Raw genomic sequence first — 24,442 nt, 5'->3', positions numbered from 1 at the left:
CCTCTCTGCTCCTATGATGCTGCTTGGCCTGCTGTGTTCATCCAGCCTTGCACCTTGTTGTCTCTCTCTCTCTCTCTCTCATAACCGTTTATATCGGTTTGCCCTGTTAATTCATTCTCAATGCAATTGCAGTGCACCAAGGCACAAAGCCCTTAGATCTGTCTTTTTCACCTTGTTCGTCATGTTAGCTTTATTTTGCACTGTGGCCCCATTTGCTTTTTGTCCTTGGTTTTGTAGTCTTCTACTTCTGCTTCCTAGCTTTTGTTTTTTATTTCTATTCTTGTTTCTCCCTCCTGTGCCTCCCTGTGTAGGTTTCCATCCCCCGGCATTCTATTTAAAACCCTCCCCCACTGAACTAGCAAAGCCACCAGTCCCCTTTGTTTTGTGCTTGTGTCATTGCCAATATGTATCATGACTACCTTTTACATTCACCCTCCCTATCATAATGCCCTGCTCTGAGACATCCTTGACCCTGGCACTGGGGTGGCAACGTATCATGCTGGAGCATCTCCCCAGTGCAGATATGCCTCTTTGTTCCACACCCTATGGCAGAGCAGGGAATAATTGGAAATGTCTGGATTCCACATTTTAACTACACAAGGATGTCAGCAGTTGCTGCCTGTTTTACAGTTGTATAATGGTGAATGCTAATAGATAATTACAATAGCTAAATTTGGGTTATTATGTGACAGTTTTCTGGCTTCCTACCTTATTATCATTACGTACGCATTACTGTTATTTGAAAAGAGGCAGCAGTGTTTAAATCTACAAGCTCTTGAGGTTGATAAATTAAAGTATCTGCCTCTCTGAATTCATAGTGGGGTCTGGAGATTTGGGGGAACACATTTCTTGGCGAGGCTTATAGACATCATGTCAGCATTCCTGGCTTGTCAGTTTAAAAAGAATGAGAGGCCAGCCACAGGAAAATTGTTTTATTTTTATTGCACAATAAGTGTATAATAATGGTATTGTATTACAAAGTTAATACTTTAGTTGCAAGGGTGAGGAAGATTAGAGTTTGGTCTCGGTTGTTTTTAGTCATAATTGGGTCAAAGTTCTCAATTCTAGGGCTGATGTGATCAGTCTCCTGTGTGCCCAGTCTAAAGTGGCAGGGGAGACATTGGAAGGTGTAGATTTGAGTTGTCATCTAGTGCAGTGCAGATTAATGTTATATTTATGTCTGCATATATTCATGTTTACAGTGTTTCATGTTCTGTGTCAGGTTTAGGTGAGGGTGTAACTGGTCTTAGTTGCAGTTGCCTATAGTCAAATATTTTGCAAGCATTCTGCTTCTATTCGTGCATGAAAAGTAGCTAATTAGTTGAGCATTGGAGGGAAAATGCCTATTCTACTTGTGCAAGATATTGCCTTCAGGAAAGAAGAGTAATAAATTGGGGAACTAGAAGGATTGTTTAGTTGAATTGATTGTACTTTTTATGCAAAGCACATGCTGGAATGAAGTCCGTGTATATTTTTTTCTTGGAGTACTTGCTTAATTCAGTGCAAGATGTTCCTTCGTTGTCAGAAAAAAAAAACAAATTAAGCAAGTTCTTGTGTTGGCAAATAAATAGTTAGCAACCAATTATATTGGCAGCTGTAAGCCATTGTAGGCATCTGTTGAACACCTTAACTTATGATTATGCTTGAATAATGAGCCAAATATTGAGAAGTGCAGTATGTGGGAACATTAAGAAAAATAAAACAGTAATTTATCTTCAGTTTTCATAGCTGAAATTTCAATTCAGTTGCAATTAAAATTTTGTATGCAACATTGCTGCAATCTCCTTGAATTGATTGTTTGAGTGATTATTCAAAACTGCTATTCAGATGATAAATCCAAAGAGCAAAGCGAATTGCTTGTATCTACCCTGCCTGGTCCTGTTAAAATTTTATAGGTTTCTATGCTAACACTCAAACCGCACCCCACTCCGGCCCCATGCCCACACCTTTCCCTGCACTCCTTCTATAGCAACAACATCCTCCTTCAGATAAAGAGACCAAATCTGCACACAATATTCTCTCTGTAGTCTCATTAAGGCCTTGTACATATCAGCAAGACATATCTGCTCCTGTACTCAAATCTTCTCGCTATGTAGGCCATCATCCCATGTATCATCTTTACTGTCTGCTGCACCTGCATGCAAATCTTGAGCAATTGGTGTACAAGGGTACACAGGTCTGGTTACTACATTCTCCTCCCAACTTACAGCCTTTCAGATAATAATCTCCCGTCCGATTTCTCTAATAAAGCAGAAAAGCTCACATTTATTCACATGCTGCATCTGTTATGCATTTGCCTACTAACTCAGCTATCTGAATCACACTGAAGTGTCTCTGCAATCTCCTCACATTTCACCTTTTTACCCAGCTTTGTACCGTTAACAAATTTGTAAATGTTACTTCTAGTTCCTTCACCTAAATCACTAATGATGTTGTGAATAGCTGGAGTCCTGTGGCACCCTACCATAGAATCCCTACAGTGTGGAAACAGGCCCTTCGGCCCAACAAGTCCACACCGAACCTCGGAGCATCCCACCCAGACTCATCCCCCTATAACCCACTTAATCTACATTTCCCTGAACACTATGGGCAATTTAGCATGGCCAATCCACCTTACCTGCACATCTGTGGACTGTGGGAGGAAACCGGAGCACCCGGAGGAAACCCACGCAGACACGGGGAGAATGTGCAAACTCCTCACAGACAGTCGCCCAAGGCTGGAATCGAACCCGGGTCCCTGGCACTGAGGCAGCAGTGCTAACCACTGTGCCACCGTGCTGCCAAACCCATTCACTGCCTGCTGTTCAGAAAATGATCCACTTATTACTACTCTTTCTTCTGTGTGCCACTCCAGTTTTCTATCCATTTCTATATGTTGTTCCTAATCTCTGCATTAATTTTGCTGACTAATCTTTCATGAGACTTTGTCAAAAGCCTTCTGAAAGTCCAAATAAACCACATCCACGATCTCTGCTCCAGCAGCCCCCCCAACTCCCCGCCGAAGTCGCATGACACCAGGTTATAGTCCAACAGGTTTATCTGAAATCACAAGCTTTCAGAATGCTGCTCCTCCTTCAGGCGACTATAACCTGGTGTTGTGTGACTTTTGATTAAAATCTTTAATAATGGACTCTAACATTCTCCTTGTCACTGACATCAAGATGACTATTGTATAATTCCCAGATTTCTCTTTACTTCCCTTTTTAAATAAAAAGGTTACATTAGTTTCCCTCCAATCTGATAGGAATTGTTTCATTATAGAATCTTGGAAGATTTATCTGCTTTCTAAGGAAGGACATGCTGGCTTTGGAGGAAGTCCAGAGGAGGTTTGCAAGAATAATCCCAGGGATGAAGGTTTTGTTGTGTGAAGAGTGATTGAGGACTTTGGGTCTGCAATTGAGGGAGTTATGAAGGATGGGGGTGGTGGGTCCAACTGAAACTTACAGCAAAATGAGAGGCCTGAATTGAGTGGATGTGGATAAAATGATTCCACTAGTAGGAGAGACTAGAACCTGAGGGCATAGCCTCAGATTGAAGGGACATCCATTTAGAACTGAGATGAGGAAGAATTTCTTCAGTCAGAGGGTGGTGAATCTGTGGAACCCATTGCTGCAGAAGGCTGTAGAAGCATTGAATATGTTTAAGACCGAGATAGATAGATAGGTTCTTGATTAGTAAGGGGATCAAGGGTTACAGGGAGAAGGCAGGCATAGGGGAGGCGATGGCCTAGTGGTATTATCACTGGACTGTTAATCCAGAGACCCAGATAATGTTCTGGGGACCGGCGTTCAAATCCCACCAGGGCAGATGGTGGAATTTGAATTCAATAAAAATATCTGGAATTAAGACCGTGAATCCATTGTCAATAGTCGGAAAAACCCATCTGGTTCACTAATCCCCTTTAGGGAAGAAAGCTGCCATCCTTACCTGGTCTGGCCTACATGAGACTCCAGACCCACAGCAATGCAGTTGACTCTTAACCGCCCTCTGGGCAATTACAGACATGAAATAAATGCTGCTTAGTCAGCAACGCCCTCATCCCATTAATGAATAAAGAAGAAACATATCAGCCATTATCGAATGATTGAGCAGACTCAATGGGCCGATTGACTCAATTCTCTACAAAATCTTGTGGCTTGTGATATTCAATCCAGTAGAGTTCCCCTCACTGTTCCCTACTAATATGATTTCCTCTCTCTTACTCAACCCTGTGTTCTCCAAAGTTTTTGGTATGTTATTTGTGTCCTCCTTTGTGAACACAGAACTATGATATGTATTTGGTTAGTCAGTCATTTCTTTGTTTTCTATTATGAATTTCCCTTTTTCGGACAGTAAGGGACCCCCATTTGTCTTCAATTTTTGTCCCTTCACTTACTTATAGAAATGTTTCCAGTCAGTTTTTATGTTGCCACAAGCTTATTGTCGTAAGCTCTTTTCCCTTTCTTAATCAGTTCTTTGTCCCCCTTTGCTGCTAAAGTGCTCCCACTCCTCGGGTCTGTTGTTTTATTCTAGCCATTTTGCATGCCTCTCCCTTGGATCAGCTCTACCGATACAGATTTCATATCATTGGACCTAATATCTTTCCTCACTATGGTGTTAATTTCCTCTTTAGCCAGGTTAGCAACTCCATTGCCTTTTCCTATTTGTCTGTCTGTCTTAAATATTGAATAATCCTGGATGTTTAGTTCCTCTCCCTGGCCACCTTGCAACCATGTCTCAATATTCCTAAGTATATCTTATCAGTTTATGCGATTAATTCGTCCACTTTGAGAATGCTCCACACGTTAAGGCATAAAGCCTAAGGGTTGTCTTTTTGACATTACTTGTTCCATTTCTATTGTATTTCACTGTGTCTGTGTTTGATCCTAGCCCCTTATTTCTTTGCCTGTCACTTTTCTATTCCGTTTTCTGTCTTCTGCTCTTGTCTTTGATTTCCCCTTTCTCCAACTCCTGGCATAGGTTTCCACCCCCCTGACATTTTGATTTTAAAGTCTCCCATCCTCTCAAGCAAATGCACTGCTGCGGACATGGATCTCAGTCCTGTCCATATATTACTTGTCCAGTTTGTACTGGTCTCACCTCCTCCAGAACCAGTCCCAAAATGCCAGGAATCTGAAACCCAGCCTCTTGCACCATATCTTCAGCCATGTATTCATCTGACACATCTTGCTATTCTGATTTGCATGTGGCACTGGTGGTAATGCTGAGATCACTACCTTTTGAGGTCCTACCTTTCACTCACTTCCTAACTCCCTGTATTCTGCTTTTGGGACCTCATTCCCCTTTCGTTTTTATAAACCTATGTCATTCGTACTAATGTGTATAATGACCAGCTTCCATCTCTGGAATGTCCTGTAGCCAATCAATCATCCTGGGGGAATACCTTCTGGTAGTACCAGGGAGGCAATACTAACCTGGAGTCCTGTTTGCGGCCACAGAAAGGCCTGACTCTTCCTCTGAGAATTGAATACCCTACAACTGTTGCATTTCCACATTTCTCACCCCCGCACCCCTTCCCTAAGCCATGCAGTGAAGCTAACTGTTGCTCGGTAAATTTGGCTGTTCCTGCTTGCCCTGAGAGGCCATTCCCCTCAATAGTATCCAAAGCAGTGTATCTGTTTTTACAAGGGAATAGCCACAGGAGATTCCAGCAATTCCTGCCTAGTCCTCTTGTTTTGCTTAGTGGTCACTCATTCCCTTTCTGTCTGTGGAGTCTTGTTCTGCGGTGTAACCACCTCCTTGATATGTGTTATCCACAATAATCTCCACATCAGAGTCTTTATAGTATGCCCAGCCATTGCTGTAGCTCTGAAACCCAGGCTTCCAGCTGGAGACATTTCCTGTACACGTGCTGACCCCAATCGTTAGGAATATTCCCATCTTCTCAGATAAAGCAGGAAGAGTGCACCAAGCTTTGCATCCATCTTTTGGAAGATGCTTAATATCAAATAATATCAATTACTCTAGGACTGTTATTCCCTGATTCTTGTTACTATAGAATATTTACCTTGTAACCTGTAAACCCAAAAAAAAGCAAAATGCATGTCTTCCTTTTATGTATTGAATTTACCCTGTACTCAATGTTCCCAGATACATTCATTCTGGCTGTATCTCTCACAGAATGTACTCTCTCTCAGTTGTTTGTGTGCAAAGCTTACTGATATGACTTTAATGTTTTGATTGAGACACTGAAGCACTGCCAATATAAGAGCAAAACTACAGAATTCACCTTGAAGCAGAACAGCCTAACAATCCCAAATGGTTCACCATACTCCTGAGCTTTACAGCACAAAATCCTGCAGACTATGTCTTCATACTATCTTGGAGCTTCTAATCTTGGATTTTGTGTGTGACATGAATAGTTGAGGAAAACCTAGGGAATTTTAGCAGAATGAGACAAACAAGTCAAGATTGTTTTTGGAAATGCCCAGTTTCCCAAAAAGGAAAATTGTCCAATAAACCTAATGTCTAATTTGGCCTCTGCACCCTCTACCCCAATCTCTCCTTTATCTAGAATTCAACGAGGGTAGCTTATAATGCTGGATTAGTGAACTAGACAAGTGTTCAGGTCCTACCATGGCAGCTGGGTATAATTTCAGTTCGGTCCCTGAATATCACTGTAGGGTTGGATATTTTCTAATGTTATTACCTACCCCTGGAGTGGGTAGGATTTGAACCTGGGCCTCCTGGGACACAACCAGTGTGCTGCAGGATCCCTTTATCACTGGTCAGAAGTGAGGATTTTTACTCATCATTGAAGTTGAATACTGCATATTCACAACTTCTTGGATAACAAAGCAGCCAGTGCTGGTATTCAGTAAGACCTGGGCAACATTCAGGATTTGTTTGATGAATGGTAGATAATATTGATGACATGCAGTGCAAAGTGTTGAGTATTTCCAAAAAGAAATTTTGACCAAGGTGGCCTTGCACATTCAATTGCATTACCATTACTGAATCTGCTACCATTAATATGCCAAAGGTTACCATTGACCAGAAATGTAATTGGATGTTTATTATCTTAATTTTGGTATTATAGGTAAGTCTTCCTGTACTGTTGCAAACTGGAGCAATCTCTCACTAATAGAGTGAGGAAATCAGTGAATTTTTGGAATCTGTCCACACTCTCTTTTCATAGATGTAATACATAATAGTAAGGAAGGCAAGTGTGCCATCTCAGCTGGTCTGGCCTACATGTGACTCCAGAGCCACAGCAATGTCATTGACCAAGAACTGCCCTCCAAAATGGCCTAGCAAGCCATTCAGTTGTATTAATCCCTATGAAATCTCAAAAACAAAAAATGAAATTGGACTGACCACCTGGCATTGACCTAGGCACCAGAAATGACAATGGCAAACACAGCCCAGTTGACCCTGCAAAGTCTTCCATTCTAACATCTGGGGGCTTGTGCCAAAATTGGGATAGTTGTCTCTCAGTCTAGTCTAGTCTAGTCAAGCAAAAGCCTGACATTGTCTGTGAGGTATGATTCCACGAGTATGACTATTTCCCAGACACCACTATCACCATTCCCTGGATATGTCACGTCTCACCAGCAGGACAGACCCAGCATAAGTGGCGACATAGTGGTATACAGTTGGGAGGGAGTTCTTCTGGGAGTCCTCAACATTGATTTTGGACCCCATAAAGGCTCATGGCATCCGGTTAAACAGAGGCAAGGAAACCTATTGATTACCACGTACTGTTGTCCCTCGGCTGATGAAACAGTAATTCATCCATTTTTGAACAGCGGTTAGAAGATGTACTGAGGGTGGCAGGAGTGCAAAGTGTCGGGAATTTCAATGTCTACCACCAGGAGTGGCTTAGCAGTAGCACTATCAAGCAAGCTGGTCAGGTCCTGAAAGACATTGCTGCTAGACTGGGTCTGTGGCAGGTGTTGAAGGAGCCAACGAGAGGGAAAAACCTGAACTCCTCTTTACCAATCGGCATGCTGCAGATGCAACTATCCATGACGGGCACCAGCAGAAGTGATCACCGCACAGTCCTTGTGGAGATGAGGTCCTGCCTTCACATTGAGAACACCCTCCATTTGTATTCTTTGGCACTATCACAATGCTATAAGAGACAGACTTTGAGCAAGTCAAGACTGGGCATCCACGAGGGGCTGTAGGCAATTAACAGCAGCAGAATCGTACTCCAGCACAACGAAAAACCTTGTGGCCGAACGTATACCCCACTCACCTGTTACCGTCAAGCCAGGGGATCAACCTTGGTTCAATGAAGAGTGCAGGAAGGCATGCCAGGAGCAGCACCAGGCATAATAATTGAGATTACATATTAGCATATTATTCCCCTTTTGCTGCATCATTACCTAGAAGAGGTATCTCCAGCAGTGCAACTGCTTTCTAGCTATGGTAGACCATACATCTTGAGTGGTGTGAAACAACAACTTTTTTGTCAGTTCTTCAAATCTAGGTTTCTGTTTCTGCCACAGCACTGAAACTGCTCTTTCAAAGTCAGAAAATATATTTATCCTCACTGACCTCCCCATTGCAGTCAACCTCTCCTTGTTCTTACAACTAGCCTTTCACAATACCATCTTCCTTGAAGTTTCTCCTCGGTTATCCAGAAGGATGTGGAGGTGCCGGTGTTGGACTCAGAAGGATGGCAATAAATTCACCTGATTCTGTTCTTATCTGTTCAATTATAGAAAATATCCAGAAAAAGCTTTTCCTCTCCCTGTCTATTTTTCCTTCTCTTGTTTTCTGATGTTCTCGGCCTGGTCCCTTCCTATCTCTTTCATTTTCTCTAGCTCTACAAACCTCCAATCTCTGTGCTCCTCCAGTTGGTGCATCTTGTGTATCACTGGGATTTTGTTCCACCATTGGCCACTCTGCATTCAGCTGACTGGATCTTTTTGCTCTGGAATTTCCTCTCTTAATTTCTATGCCTCTTTTCCCTTCTCTCCCTTCAGATGCTCCCTCATGCCTACTATTTGACCAAGATAATGGGCACCCTGTCGAAACAGCTCCAATGCTGGAGTATTGATTCAAAATGAGATAGAATAGTGTTTCTAAATGTTGTATACACTTGATCTCTTGGGAATCCTCTGATTGTGCTGATCCAATTTAGTGGGATTGGTGGGTGGAACTTGGAAAACAGGAGTGGAGTTGGTTGAAGCACAGGAGTTTTCCTGTAGGTTCAATAGATCAGAGGTGCAAAACTGGTGGGCTGCGATGGTATTACCAGTAGGTGGATGCAAGTAAACAATATTCTACATAAAGCAGTTTACAGCATAAATGTGGCTACCAGTACACCAGATGTGTACATTATGTTGGGAAAAGTACACATTAATTTGAACAATGGCAAACAATGTTTTTCATTTAATGCCTTCACTTGAGAGAGGGGCCCTCTTGTGACACAGTGGTAGTGTTCCTACCCCTGGACCGGAGGCCTGGCATCAAGTTTCACCTGCTTCAGAAGTGTGTAATGACATCTCTGAACAAGTTGATTAGAAAAATAAGTTAATAAAAAAAAACTTAGCTAGAGCAAATGTAGCTCTCTCTTGTCACAATCCCTGTCCAAATCAACAAAGATTAACAATGTTTATCTTTTCCATTAGTGTTTCAGAGCATTCTGCTGCAAAGGACCACCATCACCACGAACTGAGTATGATGTTGTTTGTGTAGGCCTTACAGGATCGGGCAAGTCAAGCTTGCTTACACAACTCTGCAGTGAGAGCACAGAAAACATCATACCCACAACAGGTAATATCTGAGCAGAATTGCAGTACTTGTGTGAAATGCTGTAATGTGAATTACCTCTTCTACAAAACCAAATTGAGCTATCTTAAGGTGGCACAATCTTTTGCAAATGTTGGTGGTAATGATCTAATAAATTTGCTGTTTAAGATGTAGACATTTTGCATTGTCTTTGAGTCTCTGGAATCCTATCTTCCTTCAAAGATGCGATACTCGACACAATTTTATTTTTGTCTTCTGATTATCCTGCTTTGTTCACCACCTTTAGTACTTGAGTTTGGACCTCTTCCCCTTATAATAGTTCAGTGTATACTCATTGTAAAATACCAATTGCCCTTTGAGGCCCTTTTCTGTTCTATGATCAAAGATTTGTATTTCTAGGTCCTTGGTCTTTCTATCCCAACACCCCTTTTAAAATTGGACCATTTAGTTAATATTAGCATTGTTAAAATGGTAACTCTACAACAGAAAGGCATCCTAAATATAAAGGTCTGCAGATGTATTTCATGCAATTACAGACTAGATCTCATAAAACTGTGACTCTGGAAAAAATGAAAATACTAGAATTAATCAACAGGCCTGCTCGTGGAGTCATACAGCACGGAAACAGACCCTTTAGTCCAATCAGTCCATGCCGACCATAATCCCAAACAAAACTAGTCCCACCTGCCTGCTCCTGGCCCATATCCTTCCAATCCTTTCCTATTCATGTATCTATCCAAATGTCTTTTAAACATTGTAATTGTACCCACATCCACCACTTCCTCAAGAAGATCATTCCACACATTAACCACCCTCAGTTTTTTAAAAAAAAAACTTCACCCTTACGTCTTTTTAAAATCTCTCTCCTGTCACCTTAAAAATGTGACCCCTGGTCTTGAAATCTCCCATCCTAGAGAAAAGGCAGCTGCCATTGACACTATCTGTACCCCTCATTATTTTATAAACTTCTATCAGGTCACCTCTCAACCTCCTACGCGCCACTGAAAAATGTCCCAGCCTATCCAGCCTTTCTTTATAACGCAAATCTGACAACATCCTGGTAAGTCTCTTCTGGACCTCTCCAGTTTGATAATGTCCTTCCTATAACTGGGCAACCAGAACTGGATGCAGTATTCCAGAAGAGGCCTCGCCAATGTCCTGTACAACCTCCAACATGACTTCCCAACTCCTATACCCAAAGGACTGAGCAATGAAGGCAAACATGCCAAATGCCTTTTTAACACCCTGCCTATATGTGATGCAAACTTCAAAGAATTATGTACCTGCACCCCTAGGTCCCTCTGTTTTACAACACTACCTAAGGCCCTACCATTAATTATAAACGTCCTATCCTTGTTTGTTGTACCAAAATGCAATACTTCGTATTTACCCAGATTTAACTCCATCTGCCTTTTTTCAACCCATTGACCCATTTGATCAAGATTCCTTTGTAATCCTTTGGTGCTGTCCGCAAACTTACTAACCATCCCTTCTATATTCTCATCCAAATTATTAATATAAATGACAAACAAAGGAGGGCCCAGAACCAAACCCTGTGGAACACCACTGGTGATAGGCCTCCAGTCTGAAAAGCACCTCTCCACTGCCTGTCTCCTGCTGTTAGGCTAATTATGTATCCAATTGGCAACTCCTCCTGAATCCCATGTGACCTAGCTTTACTAATTAGTCAACCATGCAGAACCTTGTCAAAGGTTTCACTAAAATCTAAATTAACAACGTCTACTGCTTTGTCCTCATCAATCCGGCTAAAGGGAATTTAATCTGGATAAATGTGAGGTGATGCACTTGGGCCAGACAAACAAGGCAGGGGAATACGTGATGAGCAATGGGACCCTTGGAGCACTGAGGACTATAGGGGTCTTAGTGTGCATGTACACCAGTCCCGTAATTTTCAGGAAGGGTGGATAATGGGGTTAAGAAGGTATATTTATTAGCTGAGGTGTAGAGTTTAAGATCAGTGAGATTATGCTGGAACTGTTTAATTGCTTAGACCGCAGCCAGAATATTGTGTGCAGTTTTGGAATCCACATTATAGGAGGGATATGATTGCACTGGAAAAGTTGCAGAATATGTTGCATGGGCTGGAAAGTTTTAGGTTTGGAGAGAGATTGGATAGACTGGTGTTGGTCTTTCTTGGAGCGGAGCAGATTGAGAGGGGTCATGCTTGAGATGTATAAAATTTGAGTGGCATAGATCAGGTGGACAGGAAGAAACCTTTCCTTTTGGAGGGATCAATGAATGATCGGGGGCATAGTTTAAGGGAAGGGGCAGAAGATACTAAAGCAGATGAGGAAAACCTTTTTCATCCAGAGGGTGGTGGGAATCTAGCACTCACTGCCTATAAGGCTGTTAGAGAAAAATCCCTCAAAACATTTAAGAAGTATTTAGATGTGCGCTTGTGATGCCAAGGCATACAAGACTATGCATCAAGTGCTGGAAATGCTATTAGAATAGTGAAGTGGTTGTTTTGGACACAATTGACCAAATGGCCTTTTTCTGTGTTGTAGATCTCTGAATCTAGGTCTGACAGTAACTGAAAGGAAAGAAACTGAGTTGATGTTTCAGAGCACCTTCAACATTCATTCCCTTCACTGGGGAATAGCAACTCTGTGTGTACCAACTACAAAATGCAGTATAGTAATTCACCAAGGCTCCCTCAGCAGGTTGCTGTCTAAGCATACATCATCCTAAATTGGAACTCCTCTCTTACTGGCCTTGTATGTAATGGGTATGGGGGGAATATGCTGGCCTAGCCAGAGATATCTACATTTTTAAAAAAAATCCTTGTTTTGATCTCCATAGGTATGGCTCTCTCACACAGGAACTGTCTGGACCTTTTCAGCTTGATGGCTTGTTTGCTAGCTTTGGTGAAGAATGTAGCACTAATCACACTTCAGAAAGTGTATTGTAGGCTGTATGTAGCTGTGGCATATGTTACAACCTCAGAACGTCTCAAAGCAAAGAATTGCAGGTTTCTCCTTGCTTGAATTGGCATTACCCCTTCTTCCAAGTGTTACATTCTGATTGTTAACTCTGTTTTAAGAATGTATTTTTGGTAGTTGACATATTTCTCAGTTTTGTCATGGTTACCTTCCAGGGCAAATGTCCCGAGCTTATGTGAAATCAGCTCTGTCATCTTTAGTGGAAGTTCATAGCACATGCTAAATGCCATCCTGTATCCCACTGTTCATTGGGTAATGCAAAACTGAATAGAAGTAAAGCTGAAATATATGTCTTGACCAGATAATACCTACAGGGGGTGAGCCATTATTCCCATGTAAACATATTTGATGTGCCTAAAGAGGATGCATAGGCCAGGAAAATATCAGCTGCCATTAACGATATGGAGAGACATGGTGCTTAAATGGCTATGCTGAAAAGCTCAATAGCTTTCAAAGATCCCTGTTAAGAATTGATGCTTGTTTTCCAGCAGTACAGACTATCCATGACTTTGAGAATTGATTTTCTGTTTGTGGTTGGTGTTATATTTCAAAATTTCACAGATTATTTGAGAGCAAATTACATTCTGTTGATAACCTCTGTTGAATTTTTTTCCTGATGATTATTGCTTTATTATTGCATTGAGATCAGCAAATTCTGTCCTTCGAGCCATTTGTAGAACTCGTTCCCCCTTATTGTATCATTCCAATTGCATGAAACTCGGGTCCTATGAGAGGTCTCTCGTTATAGAGTGTAGCATCCCTGATTCTGACCCAGAAACTCTGGGGGTTCCAGTCCCAACCTAGGCCTTGCTGGCCAGAGGAGGTACATTATAACATGGACAAACAGTTTGATTATCATCCTGCATATCATACCAACTCACTCCAATGGCAGATGGTACCAGCGAGAAAGGTTCCTAGTCAGCCCAGTGTTGCCTTAAGAGAGGTTGGACCTGTATCCATTTGAGTTTAGAAGAATGGAAAGTGATTTAATTAAGGTATTTGAGATCTTGAGGGGATTTGATAAGGTGGATATTGAAAGGATGTTTCACTTTGGGAAGACTAGAGCTAGAGGACACAGTTTAAAAATAAGAGGTCTCCCAATTAAGACAAAATTTGTTTTCTCACTTTTCAGAGCAGTGGAGACGGGGCCATTCAATATTTTTAAAGCAGAGTTGGATAGGTTCTTGATTGACAAGGGAATCCAAGGATTGAGGCTGGACAGAATAAAGAGGTTATAGAGGAGGGTGATGGCCTAGTGGTATAATTGCTAGGCTATTAATCCAGAAGCTCCACTGATGAACTAGGTTTGAATCTTGCCATAGCAATGGAATTGAATTCAATAAAAATAAGAATCTACTGATGACCATGAAACCATTGTCGACTGTTGGAAGAACCGATCTCGTGTTGCGTGGTCAGGAAAGAGAGATCACATCTGAAATAAGACACAGCCCAAGTGACGACATAGTTTGGGAAATTTGGATGCAGCACGGGAATTCAGTGCAGAGGGAAAGAGGTGTTCTTTTGCTTGTTTCTTTGGCTCGTAACTTGTAAGATGTGTTTAATAAGCTAATTTGAAGCCCAGGTTCAAATGGGCCAGCACAAAAGAGTAACATCGCAGGTAAACTGTATGTTCATTGGTTGGTCCTATTATGTATTACTTTCAGATTGATGATAAATAGAAGAAATATTTAGAAGTTACAAACTAAAAGACCAGTAGGAAATTTTCAAAAATCAAATTCAGAACTAAATAAAGGGTCAGGCAGTGTGTTGTAACTACATGATGTGGGAGCTGGTGGACCCCTTTGTGGTTCATAGTAACCACATTTGTAGCAAGTGTTGGTTGCTTGAGGAATTCTGGCTCAGAGTTGATGACCTGGAGTCTGAACTTCGAACATTGCAACACATCAACGAGGGTAGGTGTTATCTGGATTCTGTGTTTCAGGAGGCACAGTATCCCTTAGATTAACTATCTCAGATTTGGTCAGTGGCCAGGAACATGAGGGTGTGGCTATGAGCAAGGTAGGTAGAAGGAGCCAGGAGGTCCTGCTGAAGGAGCCTCAGCCCTTGAGCTTGTCTAACAGGTTTGAGAGTCTCGCTCCCTGTGTGGACGAGAGTGTGGGAAGTAGAGAGGATGAGCAAACTGACCATGGCACCTAGTCAGGGGAATAGACGATGTTCTCTGTGGCTGGGATCGAGAGTCCTGATGTTGTGTTGCCTTCCTGGTGTCTGGGTTCAGGATATCTCTTCTGGGCTGCAGAGGAACTTGGAGCAGGAGGGAAAAGATCCAGTTGTCATGGTCCACGTAGGTAGAAAGAGGCTTTGCTGAGGGGTTATGAGCTGCTAGCATCTAAATTAAAAAGCAGAACCAAAAAGATGGTAATATGGATTATTCCCTAAGATATGTACAAATTGGCACTTGATCAACAAGACTAAAGTGGTAAAAAAGCAATAAGGGGACATGATGAAATGTTAGGGTAAGTGAGCTTGTACTATGAAAGAAGATTGCATGTTTTTTTTCAGATATCTAAAAGGTAAGAGAGAGGTGAGAGTAGACATTGGGCTGCTGGAGAAGTAACAATAGAGTCATTAGAGTCATAAAGCACAGAAACAGACCCTTTGGTCCAACTTGTCTGCGCCAACCAGACATCCCAATCTGACCAAGTCTCATTTGCCAGCATTTGGCCCATATCCTACTAAACCCTTCCTGTTCATGTACGCATCCAGATGCCTTTTAAATGTTGTAACTGTATCTCCCTCCACCATTTCAACTTGCAGCTCGTTGCATACACGCACCATCCTCCGTGTGAAAAAGATACCCCATGGGTCCTTCTTCAATCTTTCCTCTCTCACCTTAAACCTATGCTGTCTAGTTTGGACTCCCCCTATCTAGGAAAAAGACCTTGGCTATTCAACCTTATCCATGCCTCCTCATGACCTTCTAAATCTCCATAAGGTCACCTCTCAGCCTCTGACACTCCAGGGAATAAAGCTCCAGCTTCTCCCGAAAACTTAAACTTAAACCCTCCTACCCCAACAACATCCTTGCAAATCTTTTCTGCATCCTCTCAATTTTAACAGGATCTTTCCTCCAAATGGGCGATCAGAATTGCATGCAGCATTCAAAAAGAGGTCTAACCAATGTCCTATATAGCTGCAACGTGACATTCCAAATTCTGTATTCAGTGCACTGACCAAAGAAGGCAAGCGTGCGAAATGTCGTCTTCAACACTGTCTACCTGTGACTCCACTTTCAAGGAACTATGAACCGCATCCCAAGGTCTCTTTGTTTAGCCACACTCACCAGGACTTTACCATTTAAGTGTATAAGTCCTGCCCTGCTTTGCCTTTCCAAAATGCAACACCTCACATTTATCTAAATTAATCTCATCTGTCACTCCTGGGCTCATTGGCCCATTTGATCTAGGTCCTGTTGTACCCTGAGATAATCTTCTTCACTGTCCACTACACCACCTAAATTCGCTAACCATGCCTTCTTTATTCACATCCAAATCATCTGTATAAATGACAAAAAGTAATGGGGAACAAAGAACTGTTGGAGGAACTGAACTGGTACTTTGCATCAGTTTTCACAGTGGAAGACACAAGCAGCATACCAGGGCTTAGAGAGTCAGGGGTAGAGGTGAGTGTAATGGCCATCACTAAGGAGAAGATGCTGGAAAGCTGACAGATGGACTACACCTCAGAGTTTGGAAGGAGGCAGCTGAGGAGATTGTAGAGGCATTGGTGGTTATGTTTCAGCAACCACTGGATCAAGGAGGTTGCCAGAGAACTGGAAAATGGCTAATCTAACACCCCTGTTTAAGAAGGGAGGGAAACTGTAGGCCGCTTAGCATGCCATCGGTCATTGGTAAGACTTTAGAGTCCATTGTTAAGGATGAGATTGTTAAGATTGCAGAATACTTGGAAGTGCATGGAAAAATGGGGCTGAGTCACAGTGTATGGTTTCTATGATTCTATGAGAAGTAATGAGTGACTTAAACAAAGGAGCGCCAGTCAACATAATCCTTTGGATTTCCAGAAAGCCTTTGACAAGGTGCCACGTAGGAGGCTGCAAAATAGGACAAGAGCCCATAGTGTTAGGTGCTAGATACAGGCATGGATAGAGGGTTTGCTGACTGACAGAAGGCAGAGAGTGGGGATAAAGAATGGCAGTGGGTGACACGTGGAGTTGCACAGGTGTCAGCGTTGGGGCCATAACTGTTCGTGGTTTGCATTAATTGTCTGGATGAAGAAACTGAGGGGATTGTTGCTAAGTTTGCAGATCATATTCATTTCAAGAGGGCTAGAATACAAGAGTAGAGATGTACTGCTGAGGCTGGATAAAGTTCTGTTCAGACCACATTTGGAACATTGTATATGGTTTTGGGCCCTGTATCTAAGAAAGAATGTGCTGGTGTTGAAGGGGGTTTAGAGGAGCTTTACAAGAATGATCCTGAAATGAAGGGCTTGTCATATGAGGAGCATTTGAGGTCTCTGGGTCTGTACTCGATGGAATTTAAAAGGATGGTGGGAGGGGATCTTATTGAAACTTGCAGAATACTGAGAAGCTGGAATAGAATGGATGTGAAGAAGATAATTCAACTAGACAGAGAGACTAGGACATTAGGGCACAGTCTCAAAGTGAAGGGACAATCCTTCAGAACTGAGATGAGGAAGAATTTCTACAGCTAGAAGGTGGTTTATCTGTGGAACCCATTGTCAAAGAAGACTGGAGGCCAAATCATTCTGTATATTTAAGACAGAAATAGCTAAGTTCTTAATTAGTAAAAGGATCCAGAGTTCTGGGGAGAAGGCAGGTGAATGGGGTTGAGAACCACATGACAGAGCAAACACGATGGGCTGATTGGCCTAATCATATGGTCTTATGGCTATGGTCTTATGTCATTCAGGTAAGGAAATTTGCCATCATGTAACTAGCCTACGTGTAACTCCAGACCCATAGCAATGTGGTTGACTTTCATTTGCTCTCTTAAATGGCCTAGCAAGCCACTCAGTTGTAGCAATCGCTATGAAGTCTCAACAAAGAAATGAAACCATCGACCCTGGCACTGGAAATGACAATGGCAAAGCATCCCTGTCAACTCTGCAGAAGTCCCCTTACTAACATCTAGGGGCTAGTGCGAAAATTGGAGAGCTGTCTCTCAAATTAGTCAAGCAACAGTCTGACACAGTCATATTCACGGAATCATACCTTACCGACCATGACCTAGACACCACCCTCATCATCCTTGGATATATCCTGTCATGGCAGAACAGAACTAGCAGAGGTGGTGGCACATACAGGAGGTACTGCCCAGGGAGTCCTGAACTTCGACTCCAGACTCCAGGCAGTCTCTCAGCTTCAGCTTAAGCCTTAACAAGGAAACCTCCTGCTGGCCACCCCATACCATCTTCCCTTGGCTGATGAATCTGTACTCCTCCATGTTGAACAACACTTACAGGAAGCACTGAGGGTAGCCGGGGTGCAAAATTTGGGGGATTCCAATGGCGACTACCAAGAATCAGCGCTACTGATTGAGCTGGTTGGGTCCGAAAAAACATACCTACTAGACTGGATCTGCTGCAGGTAGTGAGGGAACCAACAACAGGGAAAAATATATTGATCTCATCCTTGATAATCTACCTGCTATGGATGCATCAATCCATGACAACGTCAGTACCATCACCAGTTTTTATGGAAATAAGGTCCCACCTTCACATTGAGAATGCCTCCAATGTGTTGTGTTGGCACTATCATTGTGCTAAAAAGGACCGACTTCGAACAGATCTAGAAACTCGGGACTGGGCATCCATGAGGCACTGTGGGCCATCAACAGCGGCAGTATTATACTTCAACACAAGCTGCAACCCCATGGCCTGGCTTATATAAACATGGACAAAAAGTGCTGTGAGAGTGACAGCCCTTGACATCAAGCTCTCTTTTGATCAAGGAACCCAAATAAAAGTGGAATCATTGGATATCAGGGGGGGCAAATTCTCCACTGCTTGGAGTCATACCTGGTACATCGGAAGATGGTTGTAGTTATTGGAGGTCAGTCATCTCCGCTTGAGGACATTTCTGCAGGAATTGCTCAGGTCCTGAGTTCATCTTCAGTGGTTTCATCAATGACTTCCCCTCCAACATAAGGTCTGAAGTGGGGATGGTCGCTGATGACTGCACATGAACAATGTTCAGCACCATTTGCAATTCCTCAGATGCTGAAGTAGTGCATGTTCAAATGCAACAGGATCTGGATATTACTGAGGCTTGGGCTGACAAGTTGTAAGCAACATTCACACCTCACAAATGTCAGGCAAGTGACATCTCCAATAAGAGGCAGTTTAACCATTGCCCCTCAACATGGAATGGTCACTGAATACCCGCTGTCAACATCCTGGAGTTTACTATTGATCAGAAACTCAACTGGACTCACCATTATAATTACAGTGGCTACAAGAGCAGGTCAGAGGTTAGGAATACTGCGGCAAATGACTCCTCTCCTGGCTATCTAAAGCCTGCCCACTATCTACAAGGCAGAGTCAAGAATGTGATAGAAGACACCCCACTTGCCTGGATGGCTGCAGCTCCAACAACGCTTGAAGCTTGACACCATCCTGGACAAAGCAGCTCGCTTGATTGGCACTACTTCCACAAGCATCCACTCCCTCCGCCACGGATGCGCAGCAGCAGTGTATACTACGCACAAGATGCACTGCAGGAATTCACCAAAGATCCTTAGACAGCACCTTCTATACCCACAACCACTTCCATCTAGAAGGGAAACCACTGCACCTGGAGGAAACCCACGCATACACAAGGAGAATGTGCAAACTCCACACACAGTCGCCCAAGACTCAAATCGAACCCAGGTCCCTGGCGCTGTGAGGCAGCAGTACCAAGCACTGACCAACATGTTAGCCTTTATCACAAGAGGATTTGCGTACAGGAGTAATGAAGTCTTGCTTCAAATGAAAAGAAGCTTGGTTAGACCACACCTATAGTACTGTTGGCAGTTTCAACCTCCTTTTTGCAAGAAAGACATGATTGCCAGGCAGAAGTGTAATGAAGATCCACCAGACTTAGTCCACCATCCCAGGAACGTCATATGAAGAGAAATTGGGCAAAGTGGCCCAATATTGTCCATAGTTCTGAAGAACGAAAGGTGATCTCATTGAAAGGAACGGATAGGGTAGATGTGGGCAAGGGGTTTTCCCTGGCTGCGGACTCTTAAAAGCAGGAGCACAGTTGAAAATAAGAGGGATGAGATTTTGGTCTGAGATGAGGAGACGTTTTACTCAGAGGGCTGTGAACCTTTGGACGTCTCATCTTTCAGTAGATTTAAGGATGAGATTTACAGATTTCTCATTACAGTGATGTACAGGGTTATGGGAATGGGTGAGTAAAAGGCTTTGAAATGCTCGATAAGCCATCATTGTATTAAATGTTGGGGCAAGTTTGATAGGCTGAAAGGCCTATACTCCTATGTTCCACCTCCAATTTGCACTTATGATCCAAGGCTGCATTCTGAATTTTTCATCGTCATAGAGATGTACAGCACAGAAACAGATCCTTTGGTCCAACTTGTCCATGCTGTCCAGATATTCTCTGTAAATCTAGTCCCATTTGCCAACATTTGGCCCATATCCTATTCATATACCCATCCAGATGCCTTTTAAATGCTATAATTGTACCAGCCTCCACCACTTCCTCTGGCAGCTCATTCCATACATGCACTGACCTCTATGTGGAAAAGTAGCCCCTTAGGTCCCTTCTAAATCTTTCCCCTCTCACCTCAAAACTATGCTATCTAGTTTTGGAATACCCTACCCCAGGAAAAACACCTTGGCAATCCATGCCCCTCATGATTTTATAAACCTCTAGAAGGTCACTCCTCAGCCTCCAATGCTCCAGAGAAAACAGTCCCAGTCTATTCAGCCTCTCCTTATAGCTCAAACCCTCCAACCTTGGCAACATCCTTGCAAATCTTTTCTCAATCCTTTCAAGTTTCACAACATCTTTCCTATAGCAGGGAGACCAGAATTGAACGCAGTATTCCAGAAGTGGCCTAGCGAATGTCCTGTACAGTCACAACTTGACATACCAATCCCTATCGTCAATGCAATGACCAATAAAGGCAAGTGTGCCAAATGCTTTCTTCACCATCCTGTCTACCTGCGAATCTATCTAATTCAGACAGACAGAGCAAAATGTCTGAAATTGTATGGATACGGAGTTAGAAAAGTCCTGTCTGGCTTGATATTTACAAACATATGAATTTGGAGAAGGTGGTGGTCATTTAGTCCCAAGAGCTTGTCTGCCATTCAGTAAGATCATGCTTGATCTGGCTGTGGCCTCAATTTTTGTTTACGTTCACTCATGGGACGTGCGTGTCATTGGCTGGATAGCAGTTATTACCTGTCCCTACTTGTCCTTGAAAAGATGGTGATGAACTGCCATCTTGAATCGCTGCAGTCCATGTGCTGTAGGTAGACTCACAGTGGACTTAGCGTGAGAAGTCCAAAGATGTGCAGGTTCGATGAATTGCCCATAGTGTCCAGGGATGTGCAAGCTAGATGGAATTAGCCATGGGAAAGACAGTGATACAGGGATACGGTTAGGGGTGAGTCTGGGTGGGATGCTCTTTGGGCCAAATGGTCTCTTTCTGCACTGGAGGGATTCTGTGATTCAATGAATATTCCATTAGCCTTCCTAATAGCTTGTTGCACCTGCATGTTAGACTTCCGAGCAGAAGTTAGGCCATTTGGCCCATCGTGTCTGCTTCGCCATTCAGTCATCGCTGGTAAGTTTCTCAACCCCCGTCTTCCCCTTTTCCCCCGTAACTTTGATCCCCTTGACAATAAAGAACCTACCTATCTCTGTCTTAAGTATACTCAATGACCTGGCTTCGACCAGCCTTTTGTGGCAGTAAATTCCATAGATTCACCACTCTCTGGCTGAAGAAGTTTCTCCTCATCTCTGTTCTAAAGGGTCTTCCCTTTACTCTAAGGCTGTGCCCTCAGCTCCTCGTCTGTCCTGCTAATGGAAATATCTTCACAACGTCCACTCTGTCCAGGCCTGCTCAGCATTCTGCAAGTTTCAGTGACTTATTCACAAGGACAAGGACCCAGCGCTGACTTTCTACATATACTCTGCTCATTGTCAAAGCAGATAACCTCGTATTTTTCCACATTATATTGCATTTCCTAGGTTCTTGCCTATTTACTAAGTTTGTCCAAATCCTTCTGCAGCCACTTTACATTTTCCTCACAATGCACATTTCCACTTAGCTTTCTATCATCTGCAAATTTTAATCTCAAACTATTTAAATTAAGTCCCCACATCGAATCGTTGTGAGACCCAAATACCAATCCTTATTGCACTCCCATTTAATCACAGCCTGCAAATGTGAGAACTACCAATTTTGAGGCTGGATCCTTCAGTATATTTAAGGCTGAGAGGGGTTTTCAATCACTAAGGGAATTGAGGGTAACGGGGAAAAGGTATGAAAGTAGAGTTGAGGGTTATCACATCAGCCATGATTTCTTGAACGGTGGAGTAGACTCAATGCGCTGAATTGCCTATGTCAGCTCGTGTGTCTTGTGGTCTTATTCCTACTCTGTCTTCTGTCTGTTAGCCAATCCTTAATCCATGCTAACATATTTCCTCTTATACTTTTGCTTTAACCTTTCTGCTCAGCCTCCTGTGAGGGCTTTGATCAAAAGCCTTCTGAAAGTCTAAGTATTAAATATCCTTGGTTCTCCTTTAATAAGTTTGTTAGTAACATCTTCAAAAAAAAAATCCATGATTTCCCATCAGCAAATCCATGCCCGCCTATACACAATTAGATCATTGTCAATCACAACTTGCAAACTGTCACTTTGAGTCCTGACCCAGTCTTCCACTTAAGTGACACTCTTTATTTGGAAATCCTGCTGAAAGCTTTAAGAATTCATTCAATGTATAATTAATTGACAGCATCATTTACCACAATTTTTTTTGTGTTTGAGAAATTAAAGTTTAGATTGACATTGCCATGTATGACTTTGATGTTAAAATTGAACATACTGCTGAAGTTGAGTGTAAAATTTAAGACATTCCATTCCTAAACAGTAATTTCCTTTTATTCATTAAAACAAAATTTAGCAGAAATGTTTTTCTCATCTTTGAAATTAATTTTACATTTTGTAATTTATGCCTTTTCCCTGTTTTAAGGCACATCATTTTCTTTCTGTTCTCTTCAGGTTTTAGCATTAAAGCTGTTCCATTTCAGAATGCTATCCTCAATGTGAAAGAACTTGGAGGTATGTGTAGTTTAAGCAAAGTATACCTTTGAATTACTAAAAACATAAGAATTTAGTTGTTTGTGTTCATGAGCAAAAAAAAAGTTCTAGTGGAGGATTGCAATGTCTTGATTATGCAAAGGAGATGATACATTTATATTTTCAGTTTGGGAGAAACTGAAGAAGGACTGGTAAATAATAATAGTAATAACTAAGTGGAGGAAAGTAACTTTGTTAGGGTACTGGGTATTAAAGAGGGAATAGTAGTACGCAATGCAACCTTTCAGTTTATGTGTCAGAGTTGCATAGAGAGGAATGGTGATATGAGCTCAGAAGACTAAGCAGCTTTTCTTTTCTATGAGAAAATACTGCAGTATTAAGCCACTATATTTTCTTGTGGGAATGGCTTTAGACAACAAAACATACATAGATAATTTAGTGTGCAGCTGGAGGAGCACAGCAGGCCAGGCAGCATCAAGGAGCAGGAAAGTTGACATTTTGGGTCGGGGACCCTTCCCGACACGTCAACTTTCCTGCTCCCCTGATGCTGTCTGGCCTGCTGTGCTCCTCCAGCTCCACACTGTATTATCTCTTTTTCCAGTATCGGCAGTTCTTACTATCTCTGAAAACATACATAGCATGCTTCTTTTTAAGTAAAAATTTTTTAGTAGAGTTATTTCTATCATACGTTACTGGAATTCTGTAATAGCTTGCTCAAGAGTTGTCCATTTGTGGATTGTGGACATCAGCATTTATTACCCATCCATTATTGTCCTTGAGAGCCATGACAGTCAGTGATGAAAGTACTCTCGGAGTAGAGTTAAGGAGAAGAGCTACAGGATTTTTGACTGAGAAACAGTGGCGGTATAGTCACATAATTCCACGTCTGGATGGCGTGAGACATGGGGGCGAACTTGAAAGTGGTGGTGTCCCATGCATCTCCTACCTTTGTCCTTTTAGGTGAAAGCAGGCACTGGTTTGATAGGTGCTGCCTAAAAAACTTCAAGTTTCTGCAGAAACTATGGAGATTGTATATACTACACTCTTGATGTGCTGGTGGAGGCAGTGAATTTTTAAGATAGTGAATATTTATTGTATAGTAATTGACTGGTCACTGGTGGACATTTACTGGAGATGCACTGATACTACATAATGTGTTCAGAACAAAACCAGTTGAGTTTGGAGATGTGTATTTGTGATGTGAGTATCTGTAAAAACAAAATTTATAGAAATATGTAAAGATTAAACTCCACTCTGTTGCGAAGTTGAGTAGAGTACTTGGGGATTTGGAGACAGGAAGTTAGAATTTGGTGTTTGTCAAATATTAAAGGCAAAAACAGTACATGGTCCCTTTTAAAAGATGTGCTTTTTCTATGCTTAGAGAGTCAAAAAATTTGTCTGTGGGCAGCATCTTACGGGTTTGCAGGTACACAGAGAACTTAACTTGAAATATTTATATCAAAAGGCTGTACAGTTAGCAGGCCAAGCAACAGTTT

The 24,442-nt window shown here is 42.3% G+C and overlaps 1 protein-coding gene across 1 annotated transcript in view; it reads left to right on the top strand.

Annotated features, from left to right (window-relative positions):
* arl15a (ADP-ribosylation factor-like 15a) overlaps positions 1-24,442 on the top strand; it is a 174,740-nt gene that overhangs the window by 90,747 nt on the left and 59,551 nt on the right. The window contains exons 2-3 of the mRNA XM_048603592.1: positions 9,582-9,726; positions 22,908-22,967. Coding sequence (XP_048459549.1) covers positions 9,582-9,726; positions 22,908-22,967 — 205 coding nt within the window. The remainder of the gene's footprint in view (positions 1-9,581; positions 9,727-22,907; positions 22,968-24,442) is intronic.

This window comes from Rhincodon typus, chromosome 1 (assembly GCF_021869965.1).
Source record: "Rhincodon typus isolate 14 chromosome 1, sRhiTyp1.1, whole genome shotgun sequence".
Classification (NCBI taxonomy): Eukaryota; Metazoa; Chordata; class Chondrichthyes; order Orectolobiformes; family Rhincodontidae; genus Rhincodon; species Rhincodon typus.
The sequence above is the reverse complement of the archived record's forward strand: the minus strand, read 5'-3'. Positions and strand labels throughout refer to the sequence as shown.